This window comes from Choloepus didactylus, chromosome 8, assembly GCF_015220235.1.
Source record: "Choloepus didactylus isolate mChoDid1 chromosome 8, mChoDid1.pri, whole genome shotgun sequence".
Taxonomy (NCBI): Eukaryota; Metazoa; Chordata; class Mammalia; order Pilosa; family Megalonychidae; genus Choloepus; species Choloepus didactylus.
The window spans coordinates 144,641,269-144,658,187 of NC_051314.1; the positions used below are offsets into that span (position 1 = coordinate 144,641,269).

General features: G+C 36.3%; 1 protein-coding gene across 2 annotated transcripts in view; it reads left to right on the plus strand.

The window, feature by feature from the left end:
• The window catches only part of HSPA14 (heat shock protein family A (Hsp70) member 14), a 48,875-nt gene that overhangs the window by 29,048 nt on the left and 2,908 nt on the right, over positions 1 to 16,919 (plus strand). For both annotated transcript variants that reach the window (XM_037846426.1, XM_037846425.1), the window contains 2 exons: positions 14,857 to 15,069; positions 16,513 to 16,686. In XM_037846426.1, the coding sequence (XP_037702354.1) occupies positions 14,857 to 15,069; positions 16,513 to 16,686 (387 nt within the window). The remainder of the gene's footprint in view (positions 1 to 14,856; positions 15,070 to 16,512; positions 16,687 to 16,919) is intronic.

Consider the following 16,919-nt stretch of genomic DNA (forward strand, 5'->3'; position numbering starts at 1 on the left):
ACAGAGGACCGGGGGTGCAAGGGCTGGAAGAGTGACCCAATCGCAAGTCTCAGGGGCCACATGCCAATACCAAGGACTTGTGGGTCAGTGGCAGAGACAAACTGTGGCAGGACTGAACTGAAGGATTAGACTATTGCAGCAGCTTTAAAACTCCAGGAACACCAGGGAGATTTGACTGTTACAGTCGCCCCCCCCCCGTCCCTGAATGCCCAGACACACTCCCCTTATAGAGGGTGGGCAACACCAACTACACACGCAAGCTTGGTACACCAATTGGACCCCGCAAGACTTACTCCCCCACTCACCACAGAGGCAAAATGGGAGAACTGGCTTGAGGGGAACAGGTGGCTCTTGGACGCCACCTGCTGGTTAGTCAGAGAAAGTGTACTCCACGAAGCTGTACATCTGACAAATTAGAGATAAGGATTTCAATTGGTCTACAAATCCTAAAAGAACCCTATCAAGTTTAGCAAATGCCAAGAGGCCAAAAACAACAGAAAATTTTAAAGCATATGAAAAAACCAGACAATATGAATAACCCAAGCCCAAGCGACCAAATCAAAAGATCAGAAGAGACACAGTACATAGAGCAACTAATCAAAGAACTGAAGATGAACGATGAGACCATGGCACGAGATATGAAGGACATCAAGAAGAGCATGGAACAGGATGTAAAGGACATCAAGAAGACGCTAGAAGAGCGTAAAGAAGACATTGCAAGACTACATAAAAAAATAGATGATCTTATGGAAATTAAAGAAACTGTTGACCAAAGTAAAAAGATTCTGAATACTCATAGTACAAGAGTAGAGGAAGTTGAACAAAGAATCAGTGACCTGGAAGCTGACAGAACGGAAAATGAAAGCACCAAAGAAAGAATGGGGAAAAAAAATCGAAAAAATCGAAATGGACCTCAGGGATATGCTAGATAATATAAAACGTCCAAATATAAGACTCATTGGTGTTTCAGAAGGAGAAGAAAAGGTTAAAGGTCTAGGAAGAGTATTCAAAGAAATTGTTGGGGAAAACTTCCCAAATCTTCTAAACACCATAAATACACAAATCATAAATGCCCAGCGAACTCCAAATAGAATAAATCCAAATAAACCCACTCTGAGGCATATTCTGATCACTCTGTCAAATACAGAAGAGAAGGAGCAAGTTCTGAAAGCAGCAAGAGAAAAGCAATTCACCACATACAAAGGAAACAGCATAAGACTAAGTAGTGACTACTCAGCAGCCACCATGAAGGCGAGAAGGCAGTGGCATGACCTATTTAAAATTCTGAGTGAGAAAAATTTCCAACCAAGAATACTTTATCCAGGAAAGCTCTCCTTCAAATTTGAGGGAGAGCTTAAATTTTTCACAGACAAACAAATGCTGAGAGAATTTGCTAACAAGAGGCCTGCCCTACTGGAGATACTAAAGGGAGCCCTACAGACAGAGAAACAAAGAAAGGAGAGAGAGACATGGAGAAAGGTTCAGTACTATAGAGATTCGGTATGGGTACATTAAAGGATATTAATAGAGAGAGGGAAAAAATATATATGACAACCATAAACCAAAGGATAAGATGGCTGATTCAAGACATGCCTTCACGGTTATAATGCTGAATGTAAATGGATTAAACTCCCCAATTAAAAGATATAGATTCGCAGAATGGATCCAAAAAAAATGAACCATCAATATGCTGCATACAAGAGACTCATCTTAGACACAGGGACACAAAGAAATTGAAAGTGAAAGGATGAAAAAAAATATTTCATGCAAGCTACAGCCAAAAGAAAGCAGGTGTAGCAATATTAATCTCAGGTAAAATAGACTTTAAATGCAGGGATGTTTTGAGAGACAAAGAAGGTCACTACATACTAATAAAAGGGGCAATTCAACAAGAAGAAATAACACTCATGAATGTTTATGCTCCCAATCAAGGTGCCACAAAATACATGAGAGAAACACTGGCAAAACTAAAGGAAGCAATTGATGTTTCCACAATAATTGTCGGAGATTTCAACACATCACTCTCTCCTATAGATAGACCAACCAGACAGAAGACCAATAAGGAAATTGAAACCCTAAACAATCTGATAAATAAATTGGATTTAACAGATATATATAGAACATTACATCCCAAATCACCAGGATACACATACTTCTCTAGTGCTCACGGAACTTTCTCCAGATTAGATCATATGCTGGGACATAAAACAAGGTTCAATAAATTTAAAAAGATTGAAATTATTCAAAGCACATTCTCTGACCACAGCGGAATACAATTAGAAGTCAATAACCATCAGAGACTTAGAAAATTCACAAATACCTGGAGGTTAAACAACACACTCCTAAACAGTCAGTGGGTTAAAGAAGAAATAGCAAGAGAAATTGCTAAATATATAGAGACGAATGAAAATGAGAACACAACATACCAAAACCTATGGGATGCAGCAAAAGCGGTACTGAGGGGGAAATTTATAGCCCTAAATGCATGTATTAAAAAGGAAGAAAGAGCCAAAATCAAAGAACTAATGGATCAACTGAAGAATCTAGAAAATGAACAACAAACCAATCCTAAACCAAGTACAAGAAAAGAAATAACAAGGATTAAAGCAGAAATAAATGACACAGAGAACAGAAAAACAATAGAGACGATAAATAACACCAGAAGTTGGTTCTTTGAGAAGATCAACAAGATTGACAAGCCCCTGGCTAGACTGACAAAATCAGAAAGAGAGAACACCCATATAAACAAAATAATGAATGAGAAAGGTGACATTACTGCAGATCCCGAGGAAATTAAAAATATATAAGGGGATACTATGAACAACTGTATGGCAACAAACTGGATAATGTAGAGGAAATGGACAATTTTCTGCAAAAATATGAACAACCCAGACTGACCAGAGAAGAAACAGAAGACCTCAACCAACCAATCACAAGCAAAGAGATCCAGTCATCAAAAAGCTTCCCACAAATAAATGCCCAGGGCCATATGGCTTCACAGGGGAATTCTAACAAACTTTCCAAAAAGAATTGACACCAGTCTTACTTAAACTCTTTCAAAACATTGAAGAAAATGGAACACTACCTAACTCATTTTATGAAGCTAACATCAATCTGATACCAAAACCAGGCAAAGATGCTACAAAAAAGGAAAACTACTGGCTAATCTCCCTAATGAATATAGATGCAGAAATCCTCAACAAAATACTTGCAAATTGAATCTAAAGACAGATTAAAGAAATCATACACCATGGCCAAGTGGAGTTCATTCCAGGCATGCAAGGATGGTTCAACGTAAGAAAATCAATCAATGTATTACAACACATTAACAAATCAAAAGGGAAAAATCATATGATCATCTCAATAGATGCTGAAAAAGCATTGGACAAAATCCAACGTCCCTTTTTGATAAAAACATGTCAAAAGGTAAGAATTGAAGGAAACTTCCTCAACATGATAAAGAGCATGTATGAAAAACCCACAGCCAGCATAGTACTCAATGGTGAGAGACTGAAAGCCTTCCCTTTAAGATCAGGAACAAGACAAGGATGCCTGCTATCACCACTGTTATTCAACATTGTGCTGGAAGTGCTAGCCAGTGCAATCCGGCAAGACAAAGAAATAAAAGGCATCCAAATTGGAAAAGAAGAAGTAAAACTGTCATTGTTTGCAGATGATATGATCTTATATCTGGAAAACCCCAAGAAATCAACGATACAGCTACTAGAGCTAATAAGCAAATTTAGCAAAGTAGCGGGATACAAGGTTAATGCACATAAGTCAGTAATGTTTCTATATGCTAGAAATGAACAAACTGAAGAGACACTCAAGAAAAAGATACCATTTTCAATAGCAACTAAAAAATTCAAGTACCTGGGAATAAACTTAACCAAAGATGTAAAAGACCTATACAAAGAAAACTACATAACTCTATTAAAAGAAATAGAAGAGGACCTTAAAAGATGGAAAAATATTCCATGTTCATGGGTAGGAAGGCTAAATGTCATTAAGATGTCAATTCTACCCAAACTCATCTACAGATTCAATGCAATCCCAATCAAAATTCCAACAACCTACTTTGCAGACTTGGAAAAGCCAGGTCTGTTCAAATTTATTTGGAAAGGGAAGATTGCCTCAAATTACTAAAGACACTCTAAAAAAGAAAAACCCAGTGGGAGGACTTACACTCCCTGACTTTGAGGCTTCTTATAAAGCCACAGTTGTCAAAACAGCTTGGTACTGGCATAAAGATAGACATATAGATCAATGGAATCGAACTGAGAATTCGGAAATAGACCCCCAGATCTATGGCTGACTGATCTTTGATAAGGCCCCCAAAGTCACTGAACTGAGTCATAATGGTCTTTTCAATAAATGGGGCTGGGAGAGTTGGATATCCATATCCAAAAGAATGAAAGAGGACCCCTGCCTTACACCCTACACAAAAATTGACTCAAAATGGACCAAAGATTTCAATATAAAAGAAAGTACCATAAAACTCCTAGAAGATAATGTAGGAAAACATCTTCAAGACCTTGTATTAGGCGGCCACTTCCCAGACTTTAAACCAAAGCACAAGCAACAAAAGAAAAAATAGATAAATGGGAACGCCTCAAGCTTAGAAGTTTCTGTACCTCAAAGGAATTTGTCAAAACGGTAAAGAGGCAGCCAACTCAATGGGAAAAAATTTTCGGAAACCATGTATCTGACAAAAGACTGGTATCTTGCATATATAAAGAAATCCTACAACTCAATGACGATAGTACAGACAGGCCAATTATAAAATGGGCAAAAGATATGAAAAGAGTTCTCTGAAGAGGAAATACAAATGGCCAAGAAACACATGAAAAAATGTTCAGCTTCACTAGCTATTAGAGAGATGCAAATTAAGACCACAATGAGATACCATCTCACACCAATTAGGATGGCTGCCATTAAACAAACAGGAAACTACAGATGCTGGAGGGGATGTGGAGAAATTGGAACTCTTATTCATTGTTGGTGGGACTGTATAATGGTTCAGCCACTCTGGAAGTCAGTCTGGCAGTTCCTTAGAAAACTAGATACAGAGATACCCTTCAATCCAACGATTACACTTCTTGGTACATACCCGGAAGATCAGAGAGCAGTGACACGACCAGATATCTGCATGCCAATGTTCATAGCAGCATTATTCACAATTGCCAAGAGATGGAAACAACCCCAGTGTCCTTCAACAGATGAGTGGATAAATAAAATGTGGTATATACACACGATGGAATACTACATGGCAGTAAGAAGGAACAATGTGAAACATATGACAACATGGATGAACCTTGAAGACATAATGCTGAGTGAGATAAGCCAGGCACAAAAAGAGAAATATTATATGCTACCACTAATGTGAACTTTGAAAAATGTAAAACAAATGGTTTATAATATAGAATGTAGGGGAACTAGCAATAGAGAGCAATTAAGGAAGGGGGAACAATAATCCAAGAAGAACAGATAAGCTATCATGGGTAAATTTAACGTTCTGGGAATGCCCAGGAATGACTATGGTTTGTTAATTTCTGATGAATATAGTAGGAACAAGTTCACAGAAATGTTGCTATATTAGGTTACTTTCTTGGGGGAGAGTAGGAACATGTTGGAAGTAAAGTAGTTATCTTAGGTTAGTTGTCTTTCTTACTCCCTTGTTATGGTCTCTTTGAAATGTTCTTTTATTGTATGTTTTTTTTTTAATTTTTTAAATTTTTTTTAGTTTTCATACAGTTGATTTAGAAAAAAGAAAGTTTAAAAAAAAACAAGGAAAAAATATGCAGGAAAAAAAAGTAACATGTAACTGATAACTTTCAAAGTACAATTTAACAAGTAGAGAGCAAATTTCAAAGAATGTTATGGGTTACAGTTCCACAATTGCAGTTATTTCCTTATTGTGAAATATAAGATACGTACAGAAAGGTGATAACTTTCAAAGTACAATTTAATGAGTAGCTATAGAGCAAATTACAAAGAATGTTTGGGGTTACAGTTCCACCTTTTCAGTTATTTCCTTCTAGCTATTCTAAAAAATATATTTATATAAAGATTCAATATTCATATTCCTTTGTAAAATCCTATGTCGTCTTTTACTACCCCTTCCTGTCGTTTAATCACTTTTATGATCTTCAGGAGTGTCTAGGTAGAAACCACCCTAAGTTGTTCATATTGAAGCATTAGGGGGAAGGGAGCTGCATCTAATTGTTGTTCTTAAACAGCTGTTGCCTCTGGGATTTAGGCCTTGTCTGGCATATGAACACTCTGGTGGATTTAAGTTTCTGAGAGATAAACTTAGTGAATGAAACTTTATAGAATCTCAGATGGAGACCTAGGTATTTTGGGGCTACTGTTGGCTAGAGCATCTATGCCCTTTTTTTTTTTTTTTTTAGCTGGGTTGTCTTCTCTTTTTGCTGTTGTGTTGGAAAAGTTCTATATGTATACCTGATATTAACCTAGTATTATAGTTTGTAAGACTTTTCTCCCGCTCTGTGGTTTATCTTTTCCGTTGTGTGTGTGTGCGTGTGTGTGTGTGTGTGTGTGTGTGTGTGTGCGCGCGCGTAATTGTTCATTTAATTTTTTAAAAAATAGTTTTATTCCCACACTTTACAGTCCATCCAAAGTGTACTTTCAGTAGCTCTTGGTATAATCACAGAGCTGTGTATTCATCACCGCAATCAATATGAGAACATTCTCATTACTTGAAAAAAGAAAAATCCCTTACTCCTTATACCCCCCCACCATTGACACTTAGCAATGGTATGGTACCTCTGCTTCAATTGATGAAAGAATATTACAATATTGCTGTTAATTGTAGTCCATTGTTTGCATTAATTGTATTTTTTCCCATATACCACCCTATTATTAACACCTTATGATTGTGATGTACATTTGTTTTAGTTCATGTAATAACATTCTCATATTTATAGAATTAACCGCAATCATCATCCACAACAGGTTTTGCTATGTTATATAGTTCCCATTTTTTATCCTCTAGCATTCCTTCTAGTGACATATACAACCCTAAACTTCCCCTTTCAACCATAATCACAACCATAATTCAGCACTGTTAATTACAGTCACAATAATGTGATAACCATCACCACTACCCCTTCCCAAACCTTTATAATCAACCGAAATAGAAATTCTGCACAAATTAAGCATCTGCTCTCTATTCTCTACCCCCATTCTATCCCCTGGTAGCCTATATTGTAGACTCTAACTCCATGACTTTACTTGTTATAAATAGCTCCTATCAGTGAGATGATTCAATATTTGTCCTTTTGAGTCTGACTTATTTCACTCAACATAATGTCCTTAAGGTTCATCTGTGGTTTCACAGGCATCACAACATCATTTCTTCTTACAGCTGAATAATATTCTACTATAGGTTGATACTACATTTTGTTTATCCAGTTATCAGTTGATGGACACTTGGGTTACTTCCATCTTTTGGCAGTTGTGAATAATGTTGCTGAGAACTTCAGTGTGCAAATGTCTGAGTTCCTGCTTTAGTTCTTCTGGGTATATACCTAGTAAGATTGCCAGATCATATGGCATTCACTTTTGATTTGCATTTCCCATATAGGTACTGGTTGAGCATATTCTCATGTGCTTTTTAGCCATTGATATTTCTTCTTTGGAGAAGTGTCTATTCAGGTCTTTTGCCCATTTTTTAATTGGGTTGTTTCTCTTTTATTATGGAGTTGTAGGATTTCTTGATATATTCTGGATATTAAACCCTTATCAGATATGTGGTTTCCAAATTTTTTCTCCCATTGAGTAGGTTGCCTTTTCACCTTCTTGATAGTCTTTTTTTTTTAAAAAAATACAGTTTGAGATATATTCGCATACCCTACAGTCATCCACAGTGTACAATCAGGTATTCACAGTACCATCATATAGTTGTGCATTCATCACCAGAATCAATTTTTGAACATTTTCCTTACTCCAAAAAATAATAATAATAATAAAAGTAAAAAATAACACCTAAAACATTCCATTCCCCTCATCCCACCCTATTTTTGGGGGGAGACACTTAGGCACAATTATAAGTAGATCAATGGCTCAGCCTACTAAATTGGTAGTCCTCAATGCTTGTGAGAATGTCAGTAATAACCCAGGTGGGGATGTCCAACATTTCCACATTTTTCCCCAGTTCCTCAGGTGGGCCCCACAAATATATTTTTATTCTTTGCCAAAATCATTGGGATGTATCGGCACTTCACCCCAACCTGTACAAATCCACCAGATCTCACTTCCTATTCAAAGCTCCGTGTATTTATGGTATTAAAAGAAACTGACCATATGTCTTTTCCCTTGGTCTCACACAGAAGTTGAAGTTTTAAAACACAGTCTATATCATCCTTTACCCTGTGACCTGATTTGCCTTTGTCCTAACCAGATCCACTTCATTCATATCTCTAATTGAAGTCTGAACTCTTTTTCAGTTTTTTTTTTAACTGCTGCCTTATGAGATAACTGATGTTCTTAGCTGCTGAGCTCTAGCACTGAGTTTCGGGTATGACAAAGTGTTTTGAAGCACAGAAGTTTTTAATTTTGAGGAATTCCCATTTACCTGTTTTTTTCTTCTGTTGCTTGTGCCTTGAGTGTAAAGTCTAAGAAACCATTGCCTACCACAAGATCTTGAAGATGCTTCCCTACGTTATCTTCTGGGAATTTTATAGTCCTAGTCCTTGTATTTAGGTTTTGATCCATATTGACTTAATTTTTGTATGAATTGTGAGATAGCAGTCCCCTTTTATTCTTATTCGTATGGCTATCCAGTTCTCCCAGCACAATTTGTTGAGTGGACTTGACAGCCTTGTCAAATATCAATTGGCCATAATGTGAGAGTCTATTTCTGAACCCTCAATTCAATTCCATTATTTAGTATATCTGTGTTTAATGCCAGTACTTTGCTGTTTTGACCACTACAGCTTTGTAATATGCATTAAAGTCAGGAGATGTGAGTCCTCCAAATTCTTTCTTCTTTTTGAAGATGTTTTTGGCAATTCAAGACCCCTTACCCTTCCAAATAAATTTGATAATTGGATTTGCCATTTCTGCAAAGTAGGCTGTTGGAATTTTGATTGAGATTGCTTAAATCTAAAAATCAATTTGGGTAGAATTGACTTCTTAACCATATTAAGTCTTACAGTCAGGAACACAGAGCATCCTTCCATTTATGTAGGTCTTTTTTGGTTTCTTTTAATGTTCTTTCAGTGTTTTCTAGTTTTCTGTGTATAAGTCCTTTACATCCTTGAATAAATTTATTCCTAAATATTTGATTCTTTTAGTTGTGATTGTAAATGGAATTTTATTCTTGATTTTCTCCTCAGATTGCTCATTCCTAGTGTACAGGAATGCTACTGATTGTTGTGTGTCAATCTTGTACCCCCTCACTTTGCTGAAACCGTTCATTAGCTTCCAGTAGCTTTGTTATGGATTTTTCCAGACTTTGTATACATAGGATCATGTCATTTCCAAAAAGTGAAAGTTTTACTTCTTCCTTTCCAGTTTGGATGCCTTTTATTTCTTTTTCTTGCATAGCTGTTCTAAGTAGGAACTTCTAGCACAATTTAAAATAACCGTGATGACAGTGGGCATCCTTGCCTTGTTCCCAGTCTTAGAGGGAAAGCTTTCAGTCTTTCACCATTGAGTACGATGTTAGCTGTGGGTTTTTCAAATATGCCCTTTATTATGTTAAGTTTCCTTCTATTCCTGTTTTTCTAAGTGTTTCTATCAACAAAGGGTGCTGGTTTTGTTAAATGCATTTTCTGTGTCAATTAAGATGGTCGTGTGGTTTTTTCCCCTTCAATTTGTTAATATGGTATATTACATTAATTGATTTTCTTCTATTGAACCACCCTTGCATACCTGGGATAAAACCCACTTCATCATGGTGTATAAGCCTTTAAAGTGCTGTTGAATTCGATTTGGAAGTATTTTGTTGAGCATTTTTGCATCCGTATTCATTGGAGAAATTGGTCTGTAATTTTCTTTTCTTGTAGTACCTTTATCTGGCTTTGGCATTAGAATGATGTTGATTTCATAGAATGAGTTGGGTAGTGTTCCCTCCTCTTCAATTTTTTTGAAGGGTTTTTGCAGAATCAGTATTTATTTTTCTTGGAATTGTTGGTAGAATTCATCTGTGAAGCCATCTGGTCCTAGGCTTTTCTTCATTGGGGAGGTTTTGATGACTGATTCAATCTCTTTATTTGTAATTGGTCTCTTAAGGTCTTCTGTTGCTTTTAGAGTTAATGTAGATTTTTCATGTGTTTGTAGGAATTTATCTGTTTCATCTAAGTTGTCTAATTTGTTGGCATACAGTTGTTCATAGTATCCTCTTAACGATCCTTTTTGTTTCTGTTGGGTCAGTAGTAATGTCCTTCATCTCATTTCTGATTTCACACATTTGTGTCTTCTCACTTTTTTTTCTTCTGAGTCTAGCTAAGGGTTTTTCAATTTTATTGATCTTCTCAAAGAACCAACTTTTGGTTTTGTTAATTCTCTGCTGTTTTTTAATTTTTCACTTTATTTGTTTCAGCGCTAATCTTTGTAATTTCTCTTCTTTTGTTTGCTTTGGGATTAGTTTGCTGTTCTTTTTCTAGTTCCTCCAGGTGTGCAGTTAGATCTTTGATTTTTGCTCGCTTTTATAGTGTAGGTGTTTAGTGCTATAAATTTCTGTCTGAGCACTGCCTTCGCTGCATCCCATAAGTTTTGATATATTTTGTTCTTGTTTTCATTCATCCCAAGATATTTACTGATTTCTTATGCAATTTCTTCTTTGATCCACTGATTTAAGATTTTCATTTAACATCTATGTGTTTGTGAATTTTCCAGTTCTCCAGCTGTTATTGATTTCCAGCTTCATTCCATTTTGATCACAGAAAATGCTTTCTATAATTTCAATCTTTTTAAATTTATTTGGCTTTGTTTTGTGATCCAACATGTGGTCTATCCTGGAGAAGGATCTATGAGCACTTGAGAAGAGTGAATATCCTGCCATTTTGGGGTGCAGTGTTCTGTATATGTCTGTTAGGTCTAGTTCATTTATCATAGCATTCACATTTTCTTTTTCCTTATTGATCCTCTGTATAGATGTTCTATCTATTGATGAGAGTGGTATCTTAAGTCTCCAACTATTATTATAAGAGACGTCTATTTCTCCCTTCAGTTTTGCCAGTGTTTGCCTCATGTGTTTTGGGGCACCATGGTTAGGTGCATAAATATTTATGACTGTTATGTCTTCTTGGTGGATTGCATCTTTTATTAATATATAATGTCCTTTGCCTCTTATAACAGTTTTGCATTTAAAGTCTCTTTTGTCCAATGTTTGTATAGCTTCCTCAGCTCTTTTTTGGTTACTGTTTTCAAGGAATATCTTTTTCCAGCCTTTCACTTTCAACCTATTTGTGTCTTTGGGTCTAAGATTAGTGTCTTGTAGATGGCGTATAGATGGATTATACTGTTATCCATTTTGCCAATCTGTGTCTTATGATTGGGGATTTTAATCTATTAACATTCAGTGTTATTACTGTAAAGGCAGTACTTGCTTCAACCATTTTATCCTTTGGTTTTTATATATCATTACGTATTTTTATCTCTCTTTTTATCCTTTAGTTACCCTTACTGGTAATCATTTCCACCCGCTCCTCCAAGCCTCTCTCTCCTGTTTTTTCTTTCAGTCTGCAGAACTCCCTTTAGTATTTCTTATAGGGCAGGTCTCTTGTTAATGAACTCTGAGTTTCTGTTTATCTGTAAATATTTAAAATTCTCCCTCATTTTTGATGGACAGCTTTGCCAGATAAAGAATTCTTGGCTGGCAATTTTTTCTTCAAGTACGTTAAATATATCGTACCGCTGCCTTCTCATCTCCATGTTTTCTGATGACAAATCAGTACTTAGTCTTGCATTTCCCTTGTATGTGACAAATTCCTTTTCTCTTGCTGCTTTCAGGAGTCTCTCTTCATCTTTGGCATTTGACATTTTGATTAGTATATGTCTCAGAGTAAGTCTATTAGAATTTATTCCAATTGTAGTACATGTGCTTCTTGGACATATTTATTTCTTTCGTAAGAGTTGGGAAGTTTTTGTCCTTTTTTTTCCTCAGATATTCTTTCTGGCCCTTTTCCCTTCTCTTCTTCTGGGACACACATGATGCATATGTTTGTGCACTTTGTGCTTTCATTCTAATCCCTGAGATACTGCTCAGTTGTTTTCATTATTTGGTCTCTCTGTTCTGCTGGCAGTAATATTTCAGTTATCTTGTCTTCTGCTTCGTTGATTTCTTTTTCTGCCTGTTCAAATCTGCTGTTGTGTATCCCTGGTGTATTTTTTTTTATTCATTTTATTGAGGTATATTCACATACGATGCAGTCATACGAAACAAATCGTACATTCGATTGTTCATAGTACCATTACATAGTTGTACATTCATCACCTAAATCAATCCCTGACACCTTCATTAGCACACACACAAAAATAACAAGAATAATAATTCTTAAAGTAAAAAAGAACACTGGGTGCCTTTGTCTGTTTGTTTGTTTGTTTGTTTCCTTCCCCCATTTTTCTACTCATCCATCCATAAACTAGACAAAGGGGAGTGTGGTCCTTATGGCTTTCGCAATCCCATTGTCACCCCTCATAAGCTACATTTTTATACAACTGTCTTCAAGATTCATGGGTTCTGGGTTGTAGTTTGATAGTTTCAGGTATCCACCACCAGCTACCCCAATTCTTTAGAACCTAAAAAGGGTTGTCTAAAGTGTGCGTAAGAGTGCCCACCAGAGTGACCTCTCGGCTCCTTTTGGAATCTCTCTGCCACTGAAGCTTATTTCATTTCCTTTCACATCCCCCTTTTGGTCAAGATGATGTTCTCCATCCCACGATGCCAGGTCTACATTCCTCCCCGGGAGTCATATTCCACGTTGCCAGGGAGATTCACTCCCCTGGGTGTCTGATCCCACGTAGCGGGGAGGGCAGTGATTTCACCTTTCAAGTTGGCTTAGCCAGAGAGAGAGGGCCCCCTGGTGTATTTTTAAACTCTTCTGTTGTGCCTTTCATTTCTATAATGTGTTATATTTCTTTTTATACTTTTGAATTCTTCTTTATGCTCACCTAGTGCTTTCTTAATATGTAGTATCTCTTTAGCCATATTTTCCTTCATCTCCTTGAATTGATTTAGGGGATTTGTTTGAACATCTTTGGTTATTTTTTCCAAATTCTGAGTCTCCTCCAAAGTTTTAATTTATTCCTTTGACTGGGCCCTATCCTCCTGTTTCTTAGCATGGCTTGTTAGTTTTTGCTGATGTCTGGGCATCTGATTATCTTGATAAGTTTACTCTGAAGTTGAGTTTCTGTTGCTTAGGGTTTTATTGTTGCATGGAGGGCAAATTCTGGAGGAGGTTGTTTAGAGCCCAAGAGGAGTTTACTCACAAGAGCACACTAGGGACCCACAGTAGAGAGCAGGCGGCTTCACAGTGTATTAAAGGACCAGGTGAGGATGGTTCCAACAAGGGCACCTCAAGCTTCTCCTATGGCTTTTTGAAGCTGCATTTTCTTGATATGGCACTTGCCAAGTTAATGCAGCCGTTTAATATTTTCTGTAGTTTTGAGGAAGGATTCTGTCTTTACATCTTCTCTGCCACTTTTGCCCAAGGCTACTCTAAGAACAGGCCTTCAGCAACCTGAAGAAGCTGATCAAAAGTAGTGAACAGTGGATTGGATCACACACCCCAGGTCTTTGATTACTGGTCTTTATAATACAACCCTGGCACCAGCAAGGTGCACCAGGAGCCGGGACTGAGGACCCCACTGCTGCCAGCCATAAACCTTGGGGATGAGGCTCAGTAACTGCTGCACAGAGAGTGAAATTCATAGGTGTTTGCTGCAATTCACCACCTCTTCTCACTTTTCTCTGGAGGCTTCACAGTGTTCTGTTAGACTCCAGAGTTTCAAAATAGTTGATTCGGACAGTTCCTTCCAGTTATATAGTTTTTCTGGTGGAGGGACCAACCAATCTAATATACCGTCTTTCTACAATCCTCTAGTAATGCCTACTAATGTAGCTTTTGATGTTGAATATGAGAAATTCAAAAGGGCAAATTCTTCATTTTTGTTCCCATGGCATTTACCTAGAATCATAAAATTTTGGAGAGGACTTTTCTTTTTACTTATGAAACAGACCTTTTGGGGGCTCTTCACCAAGGTAAACCTCCTTTTTTCTGTTTTCTTTCTGTATCCTTAGCCAATATTCCTCAGCCCCTCAGCTGACAGTTAGCATGGTGCCCCTTGCGATTGCACACCTATTCTTAAAGGTCCCTCATTTTCTGTTAAGTCATCTTCCTTGCCACATTGAGCTTTTAAGACAACCATAAAAAGACTGAAGTAAGAAGTAGATGGGCTCCCTATTTAACTGTTCTATATTCTGCATACCCGAGGAGTCATAAGTGGTAGAGGGATGATCCGAAAGGGTTTAAGGCATTTATAAAGGAGCAATTTTATATGAAGTTCTTCACAGGCAACAAATTTAAACATTTCTTTAAAAACATTGGAGCAGCACGAAACATTAATCACTTTTATTTACTTCCCAAGGATGATTTGTGGTTAAGCCTCATTTGTACAATATTAATCATGAAACACATACATGTTGCTATATTATATATATTTAAAGTTTTGTTGCTATGTGTAAAGAACAAATCTTTTCTTAATTTGTTAAAATCTAGGGCTTTTGTATTTTACCATTACCTATAATGATGGCTCAGCCTATTATACTTAATATTGAGAAATAACCATTCTAAAAGCAAAAATTTGAAAATTGTTTTCGTTTTCTAGGTTGTCCTTTGTGGAGGGTCTTCTCGAATCCCAAGGCTACAGCAACTCATTAAAGATCTTTTTCCAGCTGTTGAGCTTCTAAATTCCATTCCTCCTGATGAGGTTATCCCTATTGGTGCTGCTATAGAAGCAGGAATTCTAATTGGAAAAGAAAACCTTTTAGTGGAAGACTCTCTTATAATAGAGTGTTCAGCCAAAGATATTTTGGTTAAGGTATGATTAACTCTTTGATACTTTTATAGAAAGAGTAGAAATTAATTGTCATAGGTTTTCATACATACATGTTTTTATAATAAAACTTTGTATACTAGTTAAGATTTTAAATTTATAGAGTTATAATTTTACTTTTTAAATGAGTTTCTTATATTCTTTTAGTTAATATTTGTCTATCATATTGGTTTCTTAATAAAATGAAAACTATAATTTTTTTCATAATTAGAAATTTTTATTGAAGCTGGAAATCCAACATAAATAGACTGACAATTCTATTGATATAAACATTTTCATTGGTAAATATATTTTATAGTTATTCCGTTAGGTTTTATTATTTTTATTTAAATGATTTTGAGACATTCCAGAGTACAAAACATTTTTTAATTGACCAAAATTGAAATTGTTGCTTCCTTATTTATATAAAAAAGACCATTTAAAGTGAAATCATGTTTAAAAATTATGTAAAAAATATTACATGTAGCATAAGGTTAACACTATTTAAAAATACACAAAAAGAAAAACTATAAAGATTGCCTAGTTTTCCAGTACTATGACAAATGCCACGAATACCACACATTTGGTATTGGATTGGCCTGAACAGAAGGAATTTATTGTCTCATGGTTTTGGAGGCTGAAAGTCCAAAATCAACATGGTGGCAGGTTGTGCTTTCTCCCAGGGTCTGCAGCATCCTAGCACTGGCTTGCCCAATCCTTTGGGCTCCTTGGTTTGCATTTCTGCCTCATCACATAGTGATCTATCTCCTTGGCATCTTCACGTAGCTTTCTCTGACTCTTGTTCATTTGAGTTTCCTTTGCTTATGAGGACTCCAGTCCTATCAGCCCACCCTGATTCAGTTTGGCCTCATCTAAACAGGAGCTTCAAAGATCCTATTCACTAGAGTCTATCGTTTAATTAATAATAACATCTTCAAAGGTCCTGTCTGTAAATGGGTTCACATCCACAGGAACATGGATTAAGACGTGAACATGTGTCTTGTGAGGGACATGATTCAATCTCTGACAAAAATGGTAATGGCCGTTACATGAAGTGATGGAATTGTGGCTGATGATTTTTCTCTTTTACAATTTTCAAATTTTTCATTTTGATACCTTATCACCCCATAATATCTCAGTGTGTATTTCTAATAAACGACAGTCTCCTATATAAGAGTAGTACAACTCTCAGTATCAGAAAATTAACACTCATGTGCTGATCCAAACAATCCTCTCAAATTTTGCTTCTAATAGATGTATGTTTCAGTGTAGTTTTAAATAAAATGCAATGGGATTGAGGATCATTTTTATTTTCATCTTTTTGTTTCTCTGTAGCTTCCAGATTATCAACAAGCATATATATATTTTACATTTTTAATACGGGCAATTTTTGTTTTCATTGTTAAGGTAACTCTCAAAGAATATGCATGTTCTTTCCCTGCTCATTAGGGAGTGGATGAGTTGGGAGTCAACAGATTCACAGTACTGTTCCCATCAGGGACTCCTTTGCCAGCTCGGAGACAACACACCTTGCAGGCTCCTGGAAGCATGTCTTCAGTATGTCTTGAACTCTATGAGTCTGAGGGGAAAGATTCTGCAAAAGAGGAAAACAAGTTTGCCCAGGTGAATACATTTGACTATGAATTAGTCACCTGAAACTATTTCCTTTTCCTTCTGGATTAGATTCAATTTAAAATCCCAATTAATACAAAATGGATATAGGACATCTAACACATTATAATGAATGGATTACTTTTACTTATTCACTGTCAAAAGAGGAAAGCAACAGTGATTTTAATTTTAAATAGTTGTAGATGAATAAAAACAGTTTGTGCTTTTGACCCTCCTTGGTATTT